At 42.7% G+C, this 26,266-nt stretch overlaps 1 protein-coding gene across 12 annotated transcripts in view; it reads right to left on the minus strand.

The window, feature by feature from the left end:
* The window catches only part of phldb1b (pleckstrin homology-like domain, family B, member 1b), a 406,573-nt gene that overhangs the window by 133,840 nt on the left and 246,467 nt on the right, over positions 1 to 26,266 (minus strand). For all 12 annotated transcript variants that reach the window (XM_072283994.1, XM_072283992.1, XM_072283991.1 and 9 more), the window contains one exon: positions 4,474 to 6,059. In XM_072283994.1, coding sequence (XP_072140095.1) covers positions 4,474 to 6,059 — 1,586 coding nt within the window. The remainder of the gene's footprint in view (positions 1 to 4,473; positions 6,060 to 26,266) is intronic.

The raw sequence follows: 26,266 nt of genomic DNA on the forward strand, positions 1-26,266 counted from the left end.
GAAAAGAGGGGTGTCTACTTAGAACGGAGATGAGGAACTTCTTAAGCCGAAGTGTGATGAATCTGTGGTATTTGTTGCCATAGGCAGCTGTGGAGGCCAGATCACTGAGTGTATTTAAGATGGAGGTTGATAGATTCTTGATAAGTCAGGGCATGAAATGTTACAGGGAGAAGGCAGGAGAATGGGGTTGAGAGGGCAAAGGATCAGCCATGATTGAATGGCGGAGCAGACTTGATGGGCCAAATGGCCTAATTCTGCTCCTATGTCTTGTGGTATGTTTGCAGCGAGAAGAAGATACCCATTGCGTCAGAATAGTGCACTTGGTACAGGAAACGGGAATATCCATACCTAGAAATGAGTGTTAATATTGTGAGAAATTATTGTTTCTGGCATAGAAAACAGGTGTGAGCATACCAGGAATGAGTGTTAATGTTCCAAGAAATTAGTATTTCCGTTACAGGAAATGGGTGTGATCATATATGGAAATTAATGTTAATTTTTACAGAAAATTAGTGCTTCTGTCAAAGCAATCAGATTCAAACATACCTTTGAAAATGAGTGCTAATGATATGGAAAATTAGTGTTTCTGATACAGAAAGGCAGCTGAAGGCAGTGTGGACAGGGCCAATGAACTTAACCTGTTCTTTAACAGATTTGATATTGTGGCCCCTGCCCATCCCCCACATGAGCCATCTGTTGTCGGCCCCCAACCAACACATATTCCACTCTCCCCTCCTACCTCTCCTCACAGTCTCCCACCCTGCTCTCATGACCATACCCCTTCCCCATACGAAGCCAGCACGGTGGGCTTCACAGCTGAACAGGTGAGAAGACAGCTGAAACGTCTCAACCCAAGCAAGGCTGCAGGACCGGATGGTGTCAGTACCAGGGTGCTCAAAGCCTGTGCCCCTCAGCTATGTGGAGTACTTCGCCATGTATTCAACCTGAGCCTGAGGCTCCGGAGGGTTCCTGTGCTGTGGAAGACGTCCTGCCTCGTCCCTGTGCCAAAGACACCGCGCCTCAGCAGCCCCAGTGACTACAGACCGGTGGCATTGACCTCCCACATCATGAAGATCCTGGAGAGACTTGTTCTGGAGCTGCTCCGGCCTATGGTCAGGCCACACTTAGATCTACCAGCCACGACTAGGAGTTGAGGATGCCATCGTCTACCTGCTGAACCGTGTCTACGCCCAGCTGGACAAGCCAGCGAGCACTGTGAGGGTCATATTTTTTTGACTTCTCCAGTGCGTTCAACACCATCCGCCCTGCTCTGCTGGGGGAGAAGTTGACAGTGATGCAGGTGGATGCTTCCCTGGTGTCATGGATTCTTGATTACCTGACTGGCAGACCACAGTACGTGTGCTGGTAACACTGTGTGTCCGACAGAGTGATCAGCACTGGGGCTCCACAGGGGACTGTCTTGTCTCCCTTTCTCTTCACCATTTACACCTCGGACTTCAACTACTGCACAGAGTCTTGTCACCTTCAGAAGTTTTCGGATGACTCTGCCATAGTTGGATGCATCAGCAAGGGAGATGAGGCTGAGTACAGGGCTACGGTAGGAAACTTTGTCACATGGTGTGAGCAGAATTGTCTGCAGCTTAATGTGAAAAAGACTAAGGAGCTGGTGGTAGACCTGAGCAGAGCTAAGATACCGGTGACCCCTGTTTCCATCCAGGGGGTCAGTGTGGACATGGTGGAGGATTACAGATACCTGGGGATACGAATTGACAATAAACTGGACTGGTCAAAGAACACTGAGGCTGTCTACAAGAAGGGTCAGAGCCGTCTCTATTTCCTGAGGAGACTGAGGTCCTTTAACATCTGCCGGACGGTGCTGAGGATGTTCTACAAGTCTGTGGTGGCCAGTGCTATCATGTTTGCTGTTGTGTGCTGGGGCAGCAGGCTGAGGGTAGCAGACACCAACAGAATCAACAAACTCATTTGTAAGGCCAGTGATGTTGTGGGGATGGAACTGGACTCTCTGACGGTGGTGTCTGAAAAGAGGATGCTGTCTAAGTTGCATGTCATCTTGGTCAATGTCTCCCATCCACTTCATAATGTACTGGGTGGGCACAGGAGTACATTCAGCCAGAGACTCATTCCACCGAGATGCAACACAGAGCGTCATAGGAAGTCATTCCTGCCTGTGGCCATCAAACTTTACAACTCCTCCCTTGGAGGGTCAGACACCCTGAGCCAATAGGCTGGTCCTGGACTTATTTCATAATTTACAGGCATAATTTACATATTACTATTTAACTATTTATGGTTTGATTACTATTTATTATTTATGGTGCAACTGTAATGAAAACCAGTTTCCCCCCGGGATCAATAAAGTATGACTATGACTATGACTATGAGTGTGAACATTCCTGGAAATGAGAGTGTCTTTTGAAGAAAATAAGTTGAATATATTATACAAAGTGCAAGTATTAAAGGAAAAGGGTCCTATAAGATACAGTATGCACTCCTACAATTTCTTCATATTGTAACTTCCAGAGTAATATGTGTGAAACACGAAGAGCTCTACAAATTATGCCTGGGATTCAATGATTGTGCAATTATACACAGTGAAGTATGCTTTTCTCTATGTACTTACATGTCTGACTACGCTATTGACTGGATGTAAGAACGTCGAGGTGTGCCTAATTTACAACAGTGCAGTATTGTCATAAATACTTAGTTTACACAAACAGTTTAGAAACTCAACAGATAATTGTCAGCATGCTATCTTGCAAAGAAACCTCTATCACATCGGATATTGGTTATTGGTGAACCTGTGAAATCTGTTGCCACAGTTGGTGGTGGAGGCAAAGTCTGTATGCATATTTAGAAAAGAGGTTGATGGATTCTTGATTAGTCAGAGATACAGGGAGAAGGCAGGAGGCTGGGTCTGAGAGGAAAAATGGATTCAGTCATGAGGAAATGGCGGAGCAGACTCGATGGGCCAAATAGCCTAATTTTGCTCCCATGTCTTGTGGTCTTATGGTCTTATATCTTCTTGCTGTGCTCCAATTCATTGATGAAAATATTATACATAAGTGAAAAATGCATGGGTATTCATACATACCAGGAGGTTAATTTGACCATTATGGGAGGTGGATGTGACCTTACCTGGAAATGAGGTGGCCCTAACGGGGAGTTTGGTAGCCATAGAAGTGAATATGTGCGGCCATTTTAGAAGTGGGTGTAGACACGACAGACTGCAGATGCTACAATGGGGATCAAAAACAATCTGCCAGAGAAATTCAGTGGGTTGAGCAGCATTTGTGGAGCGAAAGGAACCTTCTAGATGAAATGTCAACAATTCTTTTTCCTCCCACGGATGCTGTTTGATCTGCTGAGCATTTCCTGTATATTATCTATAGAATTAGGCATGATCAGTATAGAAAAGCATGTCAGCATGTTAGAGGAAACAAGTGTGACTACATCAAGAAATAAAAGGCCCCATCAGAGAAATGACGAGGATGGCAGCTACAGGAGTGACATTTCAGAGGCTGGGTGGAGTTACGTTGTCAGAAGCACGATGAAACTAATCCACTTTGGAGATCAGTAGCTGGTCGTGAGGAACAGGTTGAGATCTGAATTTAATTCAGAATTTATGAGCGTAATATTAGATTGCTAAAAATGATTAAGAGTATAATCCAATCAAAGTACTTAAAAACAAGAAGATCAAATGTGACGTTCACTGATTTGTAATTTATCAGAGAATTTCATGGTTACTCCTTTGAAATCGCTCACAGGAATCTGTTACATTCTGCAATATGAACTATTCTGTAGACTGCGACAGCTCCCTGACTTTGCTGCAGGGATTTTAACAGTGATTATTATGAACGTGGACAATAACAGCCTGGGGCACTTTGAGGTCAAAACACAATGACACCCTCATTGTGAAATGTTCTTTGTGAAATGGTAACAACAAGGGGAGAGAGAATGGCAAGGAGAAGACGAAAGGAAGTAAGGCAAGAAAAGAGAAAGGGAAGATGAGAGAAAGAGAAAAATGAAGAAAAGCAAGCCGAAAAACAGGGAAGAATGAGAAACAAAGGATCAAGGGGACACTGAGAAAGAAAGGAGGAAGATGATAAGGAAAAGTTACGGAAAACATTTAAGAGAAGTTTGGATAAGTACATGGATGGGAGGGGTACGGAGGGCTATGGTGCAGATGTGGGTCAATGAGACTAGGCAGAATAACAGTCTGGCACAGACTAGATGGGCCAAAGGGCCTGTTTCTGTGCTGTAATGCTCTATGACTGACTCTAAAAGAGAAAAATAAAGGAGAGAAGTTGAGAAAAAAGATGGGAGGAAGAGGGACAAAAACAGAAAAAGGGAAAAGAGAGAGTGAAGTAAGGAGAAACAAGAGAAAGAGAAAAATGTGTAGTGCAAGAACAGAAGAGAAAGTGTTAACAGCATGGAGATTCTCTATCATTCTATGCTTTAGCAGGTTAAAGAAAATTGAAACTATAAGCTCACCAGCATCTGCATTTCCTGTTCCCGGATTCGTTCCTCCCTCTGTCTCCGGTGATAATCCAGGAGTTCATCCTCATTGTCGCTGATTTCAGAGATACTGTTTTTCCGCTGTCGTGGTGCTGGGATCCTCTCATCCCCCACCATTTTCCTCTGCATTCTTGGGCTTTGCAGTGGTGTTGAGATGGGCAAAGATGACAAGCTGTGTGCCGGGGTTAAGGTATTCCCATAGGCTTTCCGTGAATGGTCAACAGACAGCAAAGTTGGGGATGGGCTGCGATCCCTGACTCCTCTTCCAGTGCTTAAGGTGTTTGACCCGGAGGTACTGTGCACTAAGAAGTCCTCATTCCTTTCTGATGAGCCTGAGGAATATTTGCGTCTAAATCGAGGGCTTTCTGGCATTTCCTTCACCAGCTTCATCTGATGGGAGGGACTATTGTGAATGACCATATCTCGAGAGGTCCTTGCTTGAGGAGAATTTGGTAGATTAGAGAACGTGGGAATTGGTCCAGCCCTCCTTGTCATGGAAGGACTTAATGGAGGCAATTCCCTCATGCTTTCTATGCTTCGTCTACCCATTCTGGGGCTCTCAGGAGGCTGCAGGCTTCTTGGTTGTAACTGGACAGGCTGATTTACATGAACATATCCCAAGCTCTCCAATGGCTGGAAACCCCTTGGGGACATCTGCCGAGATGGGCTGGAAGTGATGGATCGATCAACGGGAGTTTCCTTAGCCTCTCTGAAAGGACTTGGAGGCCTTTCTTGAAGGGCAGCTCCTTTGGTCCTTGGGCTTGAAGGTGGATGAAACTTGGCTGCAGATCGGGGGCTGCTTGGAACGTTGACAACTTGAACTCTGGCATTTCCTCCACTGAAGTCACTCGGGCTAACAGATACTGATGGTAGGTGGTGACTTTGTAGTGATAGTTTTGAACTCTCTGGCATCTTCCTGGTTTCATTAAGCATCGCTGAATTCAAGGTATCAAGTGGAAACCCTCTACGGTTAAGGGTTGGGCTTGGCGGGGTTTCATGGACATTGGGCACTTTTCTGTGAGCACGTGGACTCTCTGACACCCGCTGCATCCCTGGGCCAAGACCATTACACTTAGTTAGGTCAATCGCCATTCCACCATAGGTTGGCACAGGCCGAGGGGATGGAGGCTGCACAGTGTGATTATAACTTGAAGATCTAATAGGCACAGTTGGAGGCAATGTTGGCCCTTGTTCCTGACTACCTGGGGAATGGCTGGTGCAACTGCTGCTGCTGCCAGGAGATGGAGAGGACAGAGGGGAGAAGGGCGGTGACATGTTGTCGTAACTTGATCCCACTGACATAGCGCCAGGACTCGTAGGAGGTGACAGGAGGTACCTCTCGCCTCCATTGACTATGGGGGATAAAGGCGATTGGGCATTGGCTGCCTTTTTTTTACCAGGAGACGTAGCATCCTCCATCACCAAAGAGTCCATAATATCTTGTAGATCCTTCTCGATTGAGCAGACCAGTGAACTGGGAGTGGGTTGGGGTCTTGATGGCTGATTGTTTGAAGCTTCGTTAAGGTGAGTTTGGTGATTGCCATTGACCAGACTGGTAGGATCTGAATAAAGAAAAAGGAACAAGCTCAGTTACTGGAGATTATTTCACATTCTAGTGATATTACTGTCAGATGCTTGGTATTCTGGGACATGGCATCAATACAAGCTACCAAAATGGTCTTGCTGTTATCCCTTATAGAGCTACTAGGCCAGTCCTTTTCAGAGAGTCTGTCTTTTCCCCTGGTTAGAAATGTCAAACACTTGAAGACAAGCTTTTCAGGGTGGCGGGGGGAAAGGGTCTAAAAGTGACACGAGGAGCAAGAGTTTACGTGGAGAGTGATAATGGAATGCATTACCTGGGGTAGTGGTGGAAGCAGGCAGCTTGGTAGAGATTAAAAGGCTTTTAGGTAGACACAGAAATATGAGAGGAATGGAGGGATATGGATGACACACAAGAGGAAGACATTGAGTATTAATTGGTATCTAGGTTGGCACAACATCATGGGTTGAATGGCCTGTCCAGTGCTACATTGTTTTATGTTCTATGTTCTTAGAAGCAATTTTAGACAAATCCAGTTAATTTCAGATCATAAGACCATAAGCTATAGGAGCAGAATTAGGCCATTTGGCCCATCATCTGCTTTGCCATTTCATTGCCTGCTAATCCAATTTTCCTCTCAGCCCCAATCTCCTGCCTTCTCTCCATATCCCTTCATGTCCTGCATAATCAAGAATTGATTAAATATACATACAGACTTGGCCTCCACAGCTGCCTGTGCAAAGAATTCCACAGATTCACCACTCACTGGCTAAAGAAATTCCTCATCTCTGTTCTAAAAGGACGCCCCTCTATTCTAAGGCTGCGTTCTCTGGTCTTAGACTCTCCCATCAGAGGAAACATCATCTCCACATCCACTCTATCAAGGCCTTTCACCATTCAATAGGTTTCAATGAAGTCACCCCTCATTCTTCTGAATTCTAGTGAATACAGGCCCAAAGCCATCAACTGCTCTTCATATGACAAGCTATTCAATCCTGGAATCATTTTTGTGAACCTCTTTTGAACCCTCTCCAGTTTCAGCACATCCTTTCTAAGATAAGGGGCCCAGAACTGTTCACAATATTCCAAGTGAGGCCTCACCAGTAGAGCTACTAGGCCTTGATGTTTCAATCTCTATGGTAAGTTGACACTCTTGATGTTGGCAGTGGGTTTGGAGTGGTGACAAGGAGGGAGGGTAGGTACGTCATCTCAACATTACATCCTTGCTTTTATATTCTAGTCCTCTTGAAATGAATGCTAACGTTGCATTTGCCTTCCTCACCACAGACTCAACCTACAAATTAATTTTCAGGGAATCCTGCACAAGGACTCCCAAATCCCTTTGCACCTCAGTTTTTTTTGTATTTTCTCTCCATTTAGAAAATAGTCAACCCTTTCATTTCTTCTACCAAAGTGCATGACCATACACTTCCGAGCATGTATTCCATCTGCTATTTCTTTTCTCTTTCTCCTAATCTGTCTAACTCCTTCTATAGCCTCTCTGTTTCATCAAAACTACCTGTCCCTCCACCTATCTTCGTATCATCTGCAAACTTTGCAACAAAGCCATCAATTACATTACCCAAATCATTGACAAATAACGTAAAAAGAATTGGTCCCAACACAGAACCCTGTGGAAAACCACTAGTCACCGGCAGGCAACCAGAAAAGGCTCCCTTCATTCCCATCCTTTGCCTCCTGCCAATCAGCCACAGCTTTATCCATGCTAGAATCTTTCCTGTAATACCAAGGGCTCATTGCTTGTTAAGCAGCCTCATGTGTGGCATCTTGTCAAAGGCCTTCTGAAAATCCAAGTACACAACATCAACCAACTCTCCTTTGTCTATCCTGCTTGTTATTTTCTCAAAGAAATCCAACAGATTTGTCATGCAGGATTTTCCATTGAGGAAACCATGCTGTCTACAGCCTATTTTATCATGTGCCTCCAAGTACCCTGAGACCTCATCCTTATCAGTCAACTTCAACCTCTTCCCAACCACTGAGGTCAGACTAACTGGCCTATAGTTTCCCTTCTTCTGCCTCTCTCCCTACTTGAAGAGCAGTGTGACATTTGCAATTTTCCAGTTTTCTGGAACCATTCCAAAATCTAGTGATTCTTGAAAGATCATTACTAATGCCTCCACTATCTCTTCAGCCACCTCTTTCAGAACCCCGGGTGTACACCATCTGGTCCAGGTGACTTCTCTGTCTTCAGATCTTTCAGTTTCCCAAGAACCTTCTCCCTAGTTATGGTAACTTCACACACTTCATGACCCCTGACACCTGGAACTTCCACCATACTGCTAGTGTCTTCCACAGTGAATACTGATGCAAAATACTTATTTAGTTTGTCTTCCATTTCATTCTTCCCATATTACTACCTCTCCAGCATCATTTTCCAGTTGTTCAATATCCATTCTCGCCTCTCTTTTACTCCTTACGTATCTGAAGAAACTTTTGATATCCTCTTTATTATTACTTTCGTATTCCATCTTTACCTTTATTACTTTTTTGTTGTTTTTTATGTTGGCTTTGACTTCTCTTATTAGCCACAGTTGATATTATACTAAATGGCTGGACTTCTTTTTAACAAGTGGTAGACGATGAAGAGTGGGAAGGTTGGGACTGATGCTGAGGCCAATTCCAGCACAACCAACCACTCTTTCCCTAGAACTCCTTCCAGTTTTACAATCCTCTAAGACCTCTGACTCCCACTTTCCCATCCGTGTTGTCTCACCACTGATGGCCTGGCCTTCAGCTGCTCAGCCCCTAACTCTGAGACCGATGGGCACCCCTCACCCAAACCTCTCCATCAGTCTCTTCAAGAAATTCTACTACTTAGTCAAACTTTCGGTGCTCTGTCTTTCATGGCCTTTCTTGAGTCTATGGCTATTTATCTAATAATTCACTGTGAAACACCTTGGAACATTTCAGAGGCACTACGTAAATGCACATTGGTATTTGAATGCAATCGAATCACATATCCCATTCGACATTTAGTTTATTTCAGCTTGCTGACTCATACTGCGAGACTGCATCACCCAGTTAGAGAGACAATCACCGGGTTCTTTTAATCTTTATTCTGCCCATAACCTGGAAATGTTTCCAGTTTTATTAAATAAAAATAAATGAAATCAGTAGTACTGGAATGGTACCAGAGCTCCTGCTTGCTCTTTGCTCCATCATTAAGCCCACAGCTCAGAGTTAATTGGATGTTGCCAAAATAACAGAGGGAAATGTTATCCTCTGTAACAAGGAAGATGTCATTTAAACTTTTAAAGGATAAACACTGGTTTGTGTTCAGATGGCCTTTGCAGTCACAAGTTATTTTGTCAAATTTTAATTTGATATTAGTACTTTTAAAGATGGCCTCATCTGCTTTCGTACTTCCTTTGCATTTTGATTCTGCATTCACTTGGCCTAAAGTAGTCAGGAAAAACAGACACGAGCATCTCAGGTCGTGGCCAGTGACAACAACAATTGTATTTCTCTTGATGTTGAAAGTCTTGATGTTTAAATACAAAAGTTACTGGAAATACTCACCAAGTCAGGCAGCATCTGTGAAAAGAGTCATTCATCAGAACTGGTGAAGGGTCTTTGACCTGACCACTTAAGTGTTTCCAGCACTTTTTACTTTTATTAATGTATTTATATAGTGTTACAACTTGACTAATTGTCCCAAGGATCTTGATAAGAGCGCTACTCAAAAAAATTGACGTCATGTCACACGAAAAGATATTAGGAAAGGTAAACAAAGGCTTGGCTAAAGACATATGTTTTAAGCAGTGGAAGATATAGGAGGTGGAGAAAGGGAGATGTTCAGGAAGGAAATTGCAGAACATTGGATAGAGCCAGCTAAAGAGTGAGGTGAAGAATTGAATGACCTTGTAGAAATAGGAAAGAGCAGATTTGAAAGCAAGGAAGAAAAATGTATAATTAAACCATTACTTTTGTTGGTTTAAGTCAGGAAGAGAGTGAAGTGAGCACAGGCATGATGAGTGAACACAACTTCAAGGGAATTGGGAATGGGTGGCAGAATTTTGGATGAATGAGGAGGCTGCCCAGGAATATGCTGAGATAATAACATTTTGATTTGAATGATTGCTTAAGCAATAGATAAGTTAAGCGGGGTGGAATTAGTTGGGTGATTTTATGGAAAGAAAAACTGACCATCTTGGTGACTGCATGGATGACTTGTCTGAAGCATCTCACCTACTATCTCTCCCAGGCAAAATTCTCCATTAAGGTAACCATTTTTTCTTCTGGCTCATCCATTTAGTGCCTTCCTTACACAGCTGTATTTTGCAACCCTCTTGGTTACTGCCTACACTACATAGAGTAATACAGCATAGAAACTTGTCCATGCCAATCATATTGGTCTATATCGGCTAGTGGCATTATAGAAGTAACAAACCTGGGTGTAATCCTTGATTAAGATTTGAATTTTAAATCCTACAAGAAGAATGTGACCAGAGCTGCATTTCTACACTTAACAAATATTGCAAAGGTACGTTCGTTTCTGTCATATAATGAAGCTGAAAAACTAATTCACCCCTTTATATCAAATAGACTAGATTACTGCAATGCACTTTTTACTAGACTTCCAAAGCAATCTATAGCCAAACTTCAACTCATTCAGAATGCTGCTGTTTGACTTTTAACCAAAACCAGGATGAGGGAACATCTCACATCTGTACTAGCTACTCTGCATTGGCTTCCTGTATCTTTTAGAATGGATTTTAAAGTTCTCTTCCTTGTTTTTAAAGCTCTCAATTGTCTGGACCAGACTACATCACAGAATTGTTTACATTATATAACCCTGCTCGAGCTCTCAGGTCTTCTTCCACCGGTCTCTTAAATTTAAACGACTCTCTCAAAAGATAATTGGCAGGTCAGCTTTATTGAACTATGCTCCTAAACTGTGGAATTCAATACCTAAGACTATAAGTGACACAGACTCAGTGGACACTTTTAAATGCCAGCTCAAAACTTATTTATTTAACCTTGCTTTTAACTAACATCCTTCTGTCTTTTATTTTCATGTTTGCAATTTATCCCATTGTACTTTGAACTACACCATCTGCATGAAAAGTGTTCGAGCTTTCCTGTCCATACACCTGCCCATTTGTACCGGCTGATGCTGTAGTGCATTAGCACCGGACTTCGAGGTGACTGGTCCCGGGTTTGAATCTGACTGGCTCCTTGCACGCTTTCCATCCGTGCTGGGTTGAGCTTCATAACTCGGTCTCATAAAAAAGCAGACAAAATACTAAAGGTTGCTGCCTGATGTGCCACAAGGCGCAGAGAGGAATAACAACAACCTGTCCAAGTGTCTCTTATGTTCTATAATTGATTCCAGATTCAAACCACTTGATTGAAGTTTCTTATGATCGCACATTAATATTTCACCAATTTTTCTCACTATGTTTCTTTGGGTTTTTATCAAGTATTCAAATACATTTATAAATGACATTACTTAGAATGGCTAACAATTTAGATGCTAAAGTAAGACAGAAGCTGCATTCCCTGGAGAAGGACATCCAACAAGATAGCATCACAAAATTTCCCCGAGTGATACAACTGACAAAATGCATTGCCATATCTTTTTTGGTGAAAGTTTCAGAGACAGAACAAGGATAAAGATATCAGGGTGTGGCTGTCTCTCAATAGCTGCTCAAATGCTTCTTGTTTTGAGGGGATAATAATCATTCCACATGACCTCATGATGCTCATGGTCAACCCTGTAATTGTCAACCCTTCTCAGTGCACGGCACACCCTTGCCTGTGCCAAATGTGCATATGTTCAAGACCCAATCCACACACTTGAGTAGAGATCTGACTGACCAAGCTGAAGGAGTCCGGCTTTGTTGGAGGCACTCGGTCACTAACTTGGCCATGTAATATGTCCTGTAGTTCCATCTAATGTGGATGGAACTATGGGATATGTTACCTGGCCAAGAAAGTGACCAAATTATGCAGAGGTCTCTACTAATGTTGAGGCAAGGGATTTCTGGGTAATATCCAACCTATAAACAAGTCCAATTGAACAGATTATCAAATGGATTTGAATGGTTATTGCTGCAGCTTGCATTTTGCGACTTGGTTCTTATGATTCACTCAATACAATCATCCCTTTAAATTTCTTGTGTTTGTAAAAGGCACTTCCCCTTCATTCTAAGTATATGCTTACATAATCAAGCACCAGCTGGCATTATATGCCACCTGCAGTTTTCCTATCCATTCAATGGCCCTGCTGAGGTCTCCAAGAATTATGATGAGGTGTCAGTGTTGTCTTACCCAGAGATGCAAGTGTAGGGACACCTGCTTCCACCATTGTGATGACATTTTATGTGTTTGCAGTACTGCATAGGAACAGCAGTAAGCTATTCAGACCCTTGAACCTCTTCTAGCATTGTTAAGTACTTACTTATATTTATTTGCAGGGCACGTGTCACTGACAAGGTTCGAATTTCCGTGGGTTTTCTCCGCGTGCTCTGGTTTCCTCCCGCAGTTCAAAGATGTACTGGGTAGGTTAATTGGTCATTGTAAATTCTCCCATGCATTAAATCAGGGTTATCGGAGGTTGCTAGGTGACACGGCTTGAAGGGCTGCAAGGGCCTACTCCGCACTGTATCTCTAAATGAATTTGTTTCCCATCCTAATTCCTCTTGAACTAATTGGCTTTCTAGATCATTACAGATGTAGTTACATATAGGTCAATCTAGGTAAAGATGGCTTAGGTGACTCAGATAGGTTTTAGGATGGCTTTTAGTACAATCCAGCTGTTTGATAATCATCATTGCTAACTTAATATTATAGATTTGTTTAATTAGCGACATTAATGGTGACATACTTTATTAGATAAAGTGGCCACTTTATTAGATACATCTAGATCTGCTCGTTAATGCAAAAATCTAATCAGCCAATCATGTGGCAGCAAGTCATTGCATAAAAGCATGCAGTCATGGTCAAGAGGTTCAGCTGTTGTTCAGACCAAACACTGGAACTGGGAAGAAATGTGATTGAAGTGGCTCTGACTCTGGAATGAGTGTTGGTGCCAGACAGGGTGGTTTGAGTATCTCAGAAACTACTGATCTCCTGGAATTTTCACACACAGCAGTCTCTAGAGTTTACAGAGAACAGTGCAAAAAACAAAACAAAAACATCCAGTGAGAGGCAGTTCTGTGAGCAAAAACGCCAAGTAGATGAGAGTGGTCAGAGGAGATGGTCAGACTGGTTCAAGCTGACAGGAAGGTGACAGTAACTCAAATAACAAAGAACATAGAATAGTACAGCACTCTACAGGCCCTTCAGCCCACAATGTTGTGCCAACCCTCAAACCCTGCCTCCCATATAAGCCCCCACCTTAGATTCCTCCATATACCTGTCTAGTAGTCTCTTAAACTTCACTAGTGTATCTGCCTCCACCACTGACTCAGGCAGTGCATTTCACGCACCAACCACTCTGAGTAAAAAAACCTTCCTCTAATATCCCCCTTGAACTTCCCACCCCTTACCTTAAAGCCATGTCCTCTTGTATTGAGCAGTGGTGCCCTGGGGAAGAGGCGCTGGCTATCCACTCTATCTATTCCTCTTATTATCTTGTATACCTCTATCATGTCTCCTCTCATCCTCCTTCTCTCCAAAGAGTAAAGCCCTAGCTCCCTTAATCTCTGATCATAATGCATACTCTCTAAACCAGGCAGCATCCTGGTAAATCTCCTCTGTACCCTTTCCAATGCTTCCACATCCTTCCTATAGTGAGGTGACCAGAACTGGACACAGTACTTCTAAGTGTGGCCTAACCAGAGTTTTATAGAGCTGCATCATTACATCGCGACTCTTAAACTCTATCCCTCAACTTATGAAAGCTAACACCCCATAAGCTTTCTTAACTACCCTATCCACCTGTGAGGCAACTTTCAGGGATCTGTGGACATGTACCCCCAGATCCCTCTGCTCCTCCATACTACCAAATATCCTGCCATTTACTTTGTACTCTGCCTTGGAGTTACAACAGTTATGTGCAGAAGAGCATCTCTGAATGCACAACATGTCAAACCTTGAAGTGTACGGGCTACAGCAGCAGAAGACCACAGACATACACTCAGTACAGGAGGTATCTAAGAATATGATAATGTAGTGTACATCTTAAATCTACTTCACACTGGCCCTATTCTTCAATGACATTTATTAATAAAACTTACAACAACTGCCTTTAAATAAAGGTAAGTTTTAAAATGGAGGAACTGCCTATTTATTCCAGAAGCAGGACATGAAGAAGAGTCAGCGAATTCATGCCCATGTCTCAGTCATTACTTAAACCAACTTTGAAAGCAGATAATCCAGTTACATATAACATTGTTATTTTTGGTAGCTTTATGTATATAAAGTGGCTGTCATGGTTCTTATATCACAACAGTGGGCACATTTCAAGAGTATTTAATTGGCAGCAAAACACTTGGGGTATCCTGAGATTATAAGAAACACACGCAATTCTTCTTTATAAAATTACAGACCCTTTAATCTCTTCCCATTCAGTGGGGAACAAAAAGATCCAGCACTATTATTACAGTTATTAATACATTTAACTGATAAAACCCTATGGATTTAGCCCAGACTGGAACAGCACTCATCAACTCTCTTAGAATTAAAATGATTCAAACAGCAGCTAAAATCTGATAGGCGCAACAAGTAAAAACAAGTATACATATATCATAGCTGAGAACCTACTGCCTTTATTTACTGAATCCCTTAATAATTATTTTAAAGTCCAGGGAATAACCTCTCGTTGTAACAATCAATATACAAGTCTCAAGAAACTAAAGCATTATCTGTCTTAAAGATTTCTAAGTCTCAAATATACAGCTATCGCAAGTTAATGAAACTAGGAACATATTCCCTGGATGGCTTATTAAATCTATTCAATGCAGTTGGAAAAGCAGTTATGGATTAAAAAGAAAAGCAGCAACAACCCTTTGACTTACTTCGTTCTTCTGACTGGCATCTCTCCTGGTGTGTTGAGAGACAATGGGCTTTGGCTTTGATCAGGTTTATCTTAGAGGTAATAAAGTAACATAGCCCTTTAATTGCATTAATCTGACTCACCACCTCGCCCAGTAATAGTTGCTCCTCACCAGATAGCCAGGCGAGGTAATGGTCGCAGCAGGCTAGAGTCAAGATGCCGACCCATCTCACTTTAAACAGTGGCAGAGAGTTTCCCTGGAGCAATATCACCGGTGGATTTCTCTTCCACAACCAACCCCATGACTCCCCTCCACCCCTTCTCCAAACCCAACCAACAAACCCCTCCCCTCAAGAAGCAGGCTGAGGCACCAGCTGCTTGCCTACAAGCACGAAGGGGAGGCAGGAAACAGCCTGTTTCTATGGAAGTGTTTGCATGAGCAATCGTTTGAGGGCAGGATTGAAAGCAGTCTTGTGTGCCTGTGTAATTTCTTTTAAAGAAAACTAATACATTACCTTGTTTGGACAGGTCCATAGTGGTTAGAATAGGACAAATCAAACAAGCTGTTTATGTTTCTGTCAAAGTCTAACTATGATCATAATGTGATAGAGACTTACTTAATCGTAGTTTGTAAGTCTCTGACTTTTATTCTTGTATTTTTGTTTTTGACTGAAGGCATTAACTCCTTGTTGGACCCCAGCTAACTGCAACATCTTTCATTATTTCTCTGTGAAACTTAAATAGAACTATACTGTACAGGAGAAGGCTGTTTAGTCAGTCTTGCCTGTGGCACACCTCACAAAGAATTATTTAATTAGTCCCACTGCCTTGTCCTTCCCCTGTGGCTCTGCAATGAATTTCTTTTCCAAGTATTTTTCCAGTATCCTTTTGAATGTTTGAGTGTGTGTTCACCATCCTTTCAGGCAGCAAGTTCCAGATCATAACAACCTGATATGTAACAATTTTGATCTAATCTCCCTCTATTTATTTTGTTAATAATTACAAATCTATGCCCTCTGGTTACTAAACATCCTGCCAGCAAAAACAGATTTTCCTTATTTAGACCCTTCAAACTCCTCAGAAGTTTTACGTGTGTCCCCATTTAGAAATTCTGCTGTTTCTGTCCTTTACCTCTTCCACATATCACCTCCCACCTTCTTTCTTCATCCTGCCCCCTCCACCCACCCACCTTTGCCTTCACCTGGTCTCACCTATCACCTGCCAATTTTTACACCTTACTTTCCCCCACCTTCTTATTCTGGTTTCTGCCTCTTTCCTTTCAAGTTCTGATGAAGGGTCTCCACCCAAAATGTCAACTATGTATTTCCCCTCATAGATGCTGCCTGACCTGTTGAGTTCCTCTAGCGTTTTGAGTGTCCATTAAACTTCTTCTTTGCTCATAGGAGAACAATCCCAGCTTCTGAACACAAGTCCTTCAGCTTCAGGATAACGTCCACCGTTCAGGCATGCGGGCTCCTTTCATCTGACCTCAGCTATCATTGGCAGAAATACTAAAAAGTTTGGAGCTCCATCTTCTGACTTCTTCCTATATTTTTCTTTCACCGCTTACAATTCGTTCATTTGTATTCCACCTCCATACTGATAGTAGATCAAAAGGCATGACGAGGCACAGAAGTCATGGTGATCCATGACAATCAAGGAAGGCCCCAGTAGGGACGACTACTCGTACCATTAGACTCGGACTTCTGGGGTCGAGGTAGTGGAACTGCCCCAGTGCAATGGCTTTTCCACTTTAAAAACTCCCCCACAGGTCTCCTGTCATCCTCGGACACGACAGACAACCACCACCCACTTATAATTTTCAGGATCCCACATGCTTTATTTTGCACACCTGTCATGTCAGCTTTGGATAATGACATTCATTCTGATCCAATACTGTCCTCAGCCAACACTCACACCTCCTGCAGGATCACTGAACAATAAAGAAAAGCAAAAAAATGAGTCATAAAGCTTAAATTTTGCCCCAGATCACATCGACTACCTCAGTTCAGATTCAGGATTGAACCTGGGCTCTCTTATCGCTCACCTCCATGCTGACCAGGACAGTAAGAAACTCTTTCAGGAAGCTTTCTTACACAGAGATTATTTTATGCAATTATTTTCAGTGGGTTTGTTATACGCCCAAGACTTTGATTTTACACTGGGTTTGCCTGTCTCTGTTGCAAACCTCAGGGTAATTGAAGGGAATATCCTGCACCAACTCGTCTCCAGTAGGACAGTGTAAGTAATATCTTTGTCATCATGTTCAGCACTTGGATATTGCCTTCACTGTCAGCTCTGCTGCCAAGAGAGGGAGATGCAAGTTTGGGACTGGGATGATCTCATGCTGGCATTTTATTGTTACCGCCATAGCAAAGGGAGGAGGTGGGAATTACACCTGCAAATGGATGCATTAATCTGAAATTGATTTTGGACTGTTGGGGCAGAGGAGCACAAACTCCCATGTTGATATGTACTGCAACAAAATGCCTCTATTCATGATGAGCAATACAACACAAAATGCTGGAGGAACTCAGCAGGCCAGGCAGCATCTTTGGAAAAGAGTAAACAGTTGATATTTTGGGCTGAGACCCTTCATCGGGGCTGGAAAAATTAGATAAGAAGTCAGAGTAAGAAGGTGGGTGGGAGGGGAAGAAGTACAAAGTAGCAGGTGATAGGTGAAACTGGGAGAGGGGGAGGAGGTGAAGTAAAGAGTTGGGAAGTCAATTGGTGAAAGAGATAAAGGGCTGGAGAAGTGGGAATTTGATAGGAGAGGACAGTAGGCCATGGAAGAAAGAAAAGGGGAGGAGCGCCGGAGAAGGTAAAGAGATAAGGTGAGAGAGGAAATGGGAATGGGGAATGATGAAGAGGGAGGTGCAATTACTGGAAGTTTGAGAAATCAATGTTCATGCCATCAGGTTGCAGGCTATCCAGACAGAATAATAAGGTGTTTCTCCTCCAACCTAAGTGTGGATTCATCGCAGTAGTAGAGGAGGCCATGGACTGGCATGGGCCCACTTTCTTAGTCTACTTCTCATCTCTTTTTTCACCAGTCCTGATGAAGGATCTTGCCCAAAATATCGAATATTTACTCCGAAACTTGGCTAAAGGATGGCTGCCATTGGGAGCTGAATGTCCAAGGTTATACGGTGTATCAGAAAGGTAAGTTAGTAGGCAAAGGGGGTGGTGTGGCTCTATGTATAAGAAATAATATTAAATCATTGGAGAGAGATGACATAAGATTGGAAGGTGTAGAGTCTCTATAGGTTGAGTTAAGAAATGACAAGGGTAAAAGGACCCTAATGGCAGTTGTATACAGGCCTCCAAACAGCAGCCAGGATGTGGATTACAAATTACAGCAGGAGATAGAAAAGGCATGTCAGAAGGGCAAAGTCATGATAATCGTTGGGGATTTTAACATGAAAGTGGATTGGGAAAACTAGGCCAGTACTGGACCTCAAGAGAGAGAATTTGTAGAATATCTAAGGGATGGCTTTTTAGAACAGCTTGTTGTTGAGCCCACGAGGGGATCGGCTGTGCTGGATTGGGAGTTGTGCAATGATCCAGAGGTGATAAGAGAGTTTAAGGTTAAGGAACCCTTAGGGAACAGTGATCACAATATGATCGAGTTCACTTTGAAATCTGAGAGGGAAAAAATAAAAGTCCAATGTGTCGGTATTTCAGTGGAATAAAGAAAATTACAATGGCACGAGAGGGGAACTGGCCGAAGTTGACTGGAAAGCGATATTTGCAGGAAGGACAGCAGAGCAGCAATGGCTGGAGTTTCTGCAAAAAATGAGGGAAGTGCAAGACAGATATATTCCAAATAAGAAGAAATTTTCAAAGGAAGAAAAGCCACTATTGTGGCTGACAGCATGGGTGGAGTATTGGTTGATCGGCAGAAAACAGAGAGTGGGAATAAAGGGATCCTATTCTGGCTGGCTGCCGGTTACCAGTGGAGTTCCACAGGAGTCGTGTTGGGACCGCTGCTTTTTACGATGTATGCCAATGATCTAGACTACGGTATTAATGGATTTGTGGCTAATTTGATGATGATACAGAGATAGGTGGAGGAGCGGGTAGCGTTGGGGAAACAGAGAGCCTGCAAAGAGACTTAGATAGTTTAGGGGAATGGGCAAAGAAGAAGTGGCAAATGAAATACAATTTTGGAAAGTGTATGCACTTTGGTGGAAGAAATAAATGGGCAGACTATTATTTAGATGGGGAAAGAATTCGAAATGCAGAGTTGCAAAGGGACTTGGGAGCCCTTGTGCAAGATACCCTAAAGATTAACCTGCAGGTTGAGTCAGTTGTGAAGAAGGTGAATGCAATGTTGGCATTCATTTCTAGAGGTATAGAATATAAGAGCAGGGATGGGATGTTGAAGCTCTATAAGGCACTCATGAGACCACACTTGGAGTATTGTGTGCAATTTTGGGCTCCTTATTTTAGAAAGGATACACTGACATTGGAGAAGGTTCACAGAAGATTCATGAGAATGATTCCAGGAATGAAAGTGTTACCGTATGAGGAACATCTGGCAGCTCTTGGGCTGTACTCCCTGGAGTTCAGGAGAATGAGGGGGGATCTCATATAAACATTCCAAATATTAAAAGACGTGAACAGATTAGATATGGCAAAGTTATTTCCCATGGTAGGGGATTCTATGACAAGAGGGCATGACTTCAGGATTGAAGGACGTCCATTTAGAACTGAGATGCGGAGAAATTACTTTAGTCAGAGGGTGGCAAATCTGTGGAATTTGTTGCTACTTGGCTGTGGAGGCCAAGTCATTGGATGTATTTAAGGCAGAGATAGATAGGTTCTTGATTAGCCAGGGCATCAAAGGGTATGGGGTGAAGGTAGGGGAGTGGGGATGACTGGAAGAATTGAATCAGCCATGATTGAATGGTGGAGCAGACTCGATGGGCCAAATGGCCTACTTCTGCTCCTATATCTTATGGTCTTATGCTGCCTGGCTTGCTGAGTTGCCCCAGCATTTTGTGCATATTACTCTGATTTCTGGCACCTGCAGATCTTCCCTTGTTTCTATTCATGATGACACTATCAGTTTATTTGTTAAGACTGTGGTAAACAAGGAAGTTGCCATTATTAAACATACTTGGGGGGGGGGGGGGTTGATTGTTGTCAATGCAACACAATTGGGGTGAGCAAATTTGCCAGACCAGTTGATTTAGTAGAGAGCTTTGTTTGGGATGAACTTATCTTTACCAACTGAGTTACTGCGATAGGTGAGATATTGATTAGAGCTGACTACTGAATCTCAAATATAGCACTTTTGGAGGTGAGAAGCATCATTTTATGGAAAAGATTGCATGAACCCTGGCTGCTCTCATTTCTCTTATCACGTAAACTCTGACATTGTTATGTTACACCCCAGTCCAATGGAACTAAATCTTTAACAAGGTCTTTTTGGTTTCCTGTTTATAAATTCTGAACTTGGTTTGTCCTTGCAAACATTAGGAAGGTATTGCAAATAAAATTATGTAAGAATACATTTCCTGATACCCAAACTAACCATAAGACATAGGAGCAGAATTAGGCCATTCGGCCCATTGAGTCTGCTCCGCCATTCCATTATGTCTGATTTCTATCCCTTTCAACCCCATTCTCCTGCCTTTTCCCCGTAACCTTTTTAAATATATACCCATTGACTTGACCTCCACAGCCATCTGTAGCAATGAATTCTGCAGATTCACCACCTTTTGGCAAAACAAATCCCTCCTCATCTCTGTTCTAAGGGGACGTCCTTCTTTTCTGAGGTTGTGCCCTCTCATCCTAGACTCCCCCACTATAGGAAACATTCTCTCCACATCCATTCTATCTATGTCTTTCAATATTCAAGCAACACACACAAAATGCTGGAGGAACTCAGCAGGCCAGGCAGCATCTATGGAAAAAAGTACAGTTGATGTTTCGGGCCAAGACCCTGTGTCAGGACTGGAGAAAAAAAGATGAGGAGTAGATTGAAAAGGTGAGGGAGGGGAGAGAGAAACACAAGGTGATGGGCGAGGGATGAAGTAAAGAGCTGGGAAGTTGATTGGTGAGAGAGATACAGGGCTGGAGAAGGGGGAGTCTGATAGGAGAGGACAGAAGGCCCTGGAAGAAAGAAAAGGGGGGAGGAGCACCAGAGGGAGGCGATGGATGGGCAAGGAGTTAAGGTGAGAGAGGGAAAAGGGGATGGAGACTGGTGAAGGAGAGGGGAGGGGCGCATTGGCTTCCTGATCCCTCTTTCAATATTCAATAGGTTTCAATGAGATACCCCCTCATTCTTCTAAACTCCCGCAAGTACAGGCCCAAAGCCATCAAACGCTCAAACAGTATTGCTATTAGTGTTAGTTTATTATTGTCACATGTACCGAGATACAGTGAAAAACTTGCCTTGTATACTGTTCCTACAGATCAAATCATTACACAGTGCACTGAGGTAGAACAAGATAACACTATTCTTTGCATTTCTGGTTAGATGCTAACTGCATTTCATTGTCTTTGTATCTGTACTCGGCACAATGACAATAAAGTTGAATCTAATCTAACCTAAAACAATAACAACATAGAATAAAGTGTAACGGTTACAGAAAAAGCACAGTGTAGGTGGTTAATAAAGAGCAAAATCATAAGGAAGTAGATTGAGGTCAAGCATCAATCATATTTGCCTTCCTTGTAAATCTTACTGTGGCAGAAACAACAGTGTGCAGTTCCAAAAGTGATTAAAGTAACATTTCTATATTATCTCTCAGGTTGCTCCTGAGCACTTTATAGTCAGTAATTCTGAGGTGTTGTTATTGTTCCAGCATAGAGAGGCCTGCAACTGATTTCTGCACAGCTAACACCTCCAAATACCAACGGGCTACAATCCAGATTAGCTTTTATCCAGTGCTGTTAATTGTAGGCAAAACACAAGAGAGAAAGCATGTGCATTTATTCAAAGTAGTGGCATTGGATGTCTTAAGCTTCTGAGATGTTAGATGGGACCTTGGCTGCTAGGCATCACATTCCTTTCCATTGCAACACAGATCCATGTACAGTAGGCCTGGAAGAAATATTGTGAACCTTCAAGTGGACATTGAATTCACACTGATCCATGGTTGACCCAGTCCCAATCTCAAGCAGTTGATAGAGATGTGAGCTGTGGAATGGCAGGTTGACGGTGCGGTCTCAGCGATATAAAGTAAACAGCATTACTTCTGGATGAAGGGTCCTAATGAAAGAGCGCAGCCCGAGGCATTGACTGTTTATTCTTCTCCATAGATACCTCCTGACCTACTAAGTTCCTCCAGCATTTTGTGTTTGTTGCTCTGGATTTCCAGCATCCACAGAATCTCTTGTGTTTATGATTTGTTGCTCCATTGCAAAGTCTCTTTGAGGGATGTCTATCCTGAAGAAGTTTAAATCTTCTCTTCAATGGGAGTTCACTGAGACCTTCTCTCACTGCTCCACCCTGTATTTCTGTTGCCCTCCAACTCTTCGACCATGTACTCAGCCAGCCTTGCAACCACAGCCATGCCTTTCACTTCACAAACACGAGTTATCTGATGTATTTATATTTATTGTGTGTTTTTATGATTACTATCATTGTGTTCTTTTTACTTTGTGTTTTTTTTGTGCTGCATTGGATTCAGAGTAACAATTATTTTGTTCTTACACTGGTGTACTGTACAGGAAATGACATTAACCAATCTTGAATTAAACAATCTGAAACCAGGCAGGTCAGGCAGTGTTTCTGGAAATACATTAACAGCTGACAATTTGGGCTGAAACCCTTCAGCAGGACTGGAAAGGAGGGAGGAAGAAGCCAAAATCTTTCACTTGTTAGCTTGTACTTCTTCCCCTCATCCTACCTTCTTATTCTGGCTTCTTCCCCCCTCCTTTTCAGTCCGGATGAAGGGTCTCAGCCCAAAACATTGATTGTTTATTCCCCTCCATAGATGCTGCCTGACCTGCTGAGTTCCTCCTACATTATGTGCGTGTTACTTTCATAATTTCTATTTTGTGTATCACAGTACTGGCATGCTGCACCAGTTCCGTCATAAATAAATCTTAGCCAAGGTCTTTTTGATATCCTGTTCGTGTGTTCTAGGCTTTGCTTGTCCTTGCAAGTGTCATGAAGGCACAGAAAATAAAACGATACAAAACTGTTCCTCAAGGAAAAAGAAACATAGAAAATAGGTGCAGGAGTAGGCCATTCGGCCCTTTGAGCCTGCACTGAAAAGTTGGCTGAAATTGTGGACCACTACATTGCTTAGTTGAATGCTAGACCTATTATTATCTATTGTTTCATGAGACAAGGGATGTATTGTATAGGGGAGGTCAGAAAAATGTCAGTGATGTTATAAACCAGGACTACAATAAGTCTTTCAATCCTGTTTGGAGAGACACTGATGACGGTGAGAAGTTTCAACACTCATTGTTGACCAACTCCTGAACTGAACATGGTTGCTTCTGTCCCTATCCGGGCAAGGTAGGTCCATGCCGGTGAGGAAGAAAGACTAGGGAAGACTGAGCTTTTACAGGCAGCTGTATAAAAGTGACAAGAACAACAAAGGTTCAATCTTTCTGTAAAGAGGAGCACAAATTCTGCTACCAAGCCATTTGTATTCATTAGAGTTGTGAAGTGTGTCGTATTCCATAATATTTACATTATAACTATTTTTGATGGTAAATGTTCCTCATCTGTCAAAAGATACTGATGTTAAGGTTATTAGGATCTCAAGTTGAAGTCTCCCCTTTTCTGATCGACTTTGAAGATTTATACTACAGACCGTATAACTGCATTGTCCAACTGGGAAATGCCATTAATTACTGGGACTATGAGATCAGATAAGAGTTATCTGTTCTGAAATTATTTGCAGCAGGATGTAATAAAAATCCATTGAGATCTATGGGTGGCTGCGTAGCTTGTGATCTGACAGTTTGAGATTGCGAGGCTGCAATAAATTTATTATTGTCATAGTCTATTAGAGATCCTTCATCCCTGCTTCTGACAGGCCCGCTGTGGTGTTGCCATGGAATTGACCAGTGTTTATAGCTTTTGTTCCTTATGACCCAACTTCCACCATTCAGTTCCTTTCCAATATTCCATTTAATGCAATAAAACCAGCAACATGATGTTCACATACAAGATTGGGTCTCAGGGCGGGGATGAAGCTATTGCGTTTGATACCAGAAATCCCTTCCAATTCTGTCCACTCACCGGACGAAGGGTCTCGGCCTGAAACGTCGACTGTACCTCTTCCTATAGATGCTGCCTGGCCTGCTGCGTTCACCAGCACTCTGTGTGTGTGCTGCTTGAATTTCCAGCATCTGCAGATTTCCTTATGTTTGAGGTTTTTTTTAAATGGAGAATGTCTTTTGTATTTACATATATATTTATTTTAATTTTTTTTTAATGCAGCATTAAACCTGGAGTAACAATCATTTCGTTCTTTTTTACACTTGTGTACTGAAGAATGACATTAAACAATCTTGAATCTTGAGTCTTGAGAGGAGCGCTGTCCTTGGGAATAGGATTTTATCCCAGATGAGATGAAATGGTTAATGTGACAACAGGAGCCCAATGATTTTGCAGTTACTCAGTGATCCACTCACCTCTCAGTGTCAGTGCTGTCATGTGCAATAAATAACACCTTCATCTGCATCCCTTACTTCCTGCTGGAAACATTCAACCAATATCTAATGACCACAACTCTTTCAGTCGCCAGGGACAATGTTAAATGTCCCTGTATTTTCAGATGTCTGCATCAGATCACAATTATTCCAATATCCTGAGTAAACATTATCTTACTGCCGAGCTCCCTTCTATTCAAACAAGCTGGGTAGGGTGGCAGTCAGTTATCAGGGAAACAGCAGGATATTTATTACGCAGATGTTACTGGGAAATATCAGGTCAATTTCCTTTTATGTATTCTTCTTTCCCTCCCTTACTTTTGCCTAATTTTCAGCGAGGACCAGTTTCCCATTTCTAGTTTCAGATCAATTAGCTGGTTTCATGGAACATAGAACACTACAGTACAGTACAGGCCCTTCGGGCCACAGTGTTGTGCTGACCTCTTAACCTACCCTAAGATCAATCTAACCCTTCCCTCCCCCATAGCCCTCCATTTTGCTATCGTCTATGGGTCTATATAAGAGTCTCTTAAATAACACAGGAGATTAGTGTGCAAACTTAAAGCACACGGTATTGGGGGTATGGTATTGATGTGGATAGAGAATTGGTTGGCAGACAGGAGGCAAAGAGTGGGAATAAACGGGACCTTTTCAGAATGGCAGGCAGTGACTAGTGAGGTACCGCAAGGCTCAGTGCTGGGACCCCAGTTGTTTACAATATATATTAATGACTTGGATGAGGGAATTAAATGCAGCATCTCCAAGTTTGCAGATGACACGAAGCTGGGCGGCAGTGTTAGCTGTGAGGAGGATGCTAAGAGGATGCAGGGTGACTTGGATAGGTTAGGTGAGTGGGCAAATTCATGGCAGATGCAATTTAAGCTGGATGAATGTGAGGTTATCCACTTTAGTGGCAAAAACAGGAAAACAGATTGTTATCTGAATGGTGGCCGATTAGGAAAAGGGGAGGTGCAACGAGACCTGGGTGTCATAGTACAGCAGTCATTGAAAGTGGGCATGCGGGTACAGCAGGCGGTGAAAAAAGTGAATGGTATGCTGGCATTCATAGCAAGAGGATTCGAGTACAGGAGCAGGGAGGTTCTACTGCAGTTGTACAAGTCCTAGGTGTATTATGTGGAGTACCTGGAGTATTATGTGCAGTTTTGGTCCCCTAATCTGAGGAAAGACATTCTTGCCATAGAGGGAGTACAAAGAAGGTTCACCAGATTGATTCCTGGGATGGCAGGACTCTCGTATGATGAAAGCCTGGATCGATTAGGCTTATACTCTCTGGAATTTAGAAGATTGAGAGGGAGGGAGGGAGCAATATCCCTCGAGAGGGAGCAATATCCTTGCAGGTAGGTTTGCTAGCATGGTTCAGGAGGGTTTAAACTAATTTGCGAGGGGGATGGGACCCAGAGCGATAGAGCAGTGAAAGAAGTGCATGGAGTAAAGCCAGATCTAACATACAGAGAGGCTTTGAGGAAAGAGAAGCAGAATAAACAGTGTAAAGACAGTAAGGTAGAAGGGCTGAAATGTGTGTACCTCAATACAAGAAGCATCAGGAACAAAGGTGATGAACTGAGAGCTTGGATACATACATGGAATTATGATGTAGTAGCCATTACACAGACTTG

Source organism: Mobula birostris, chromosome 20 (genome assembly GCF_030028105.1).
Source record: "Mobula birostris isolate sMobBir1 chromosome 20, sMobBir1.hap1, whole genome shotgun sequence".
NCBI classification, from domain to species: domain Eukaryota; kingdom Metazoa; phylum Chordata; class Chondrichthyes; order Myliobatiformes; family Myliobatidae; genus Mobula; species Mobula birostris.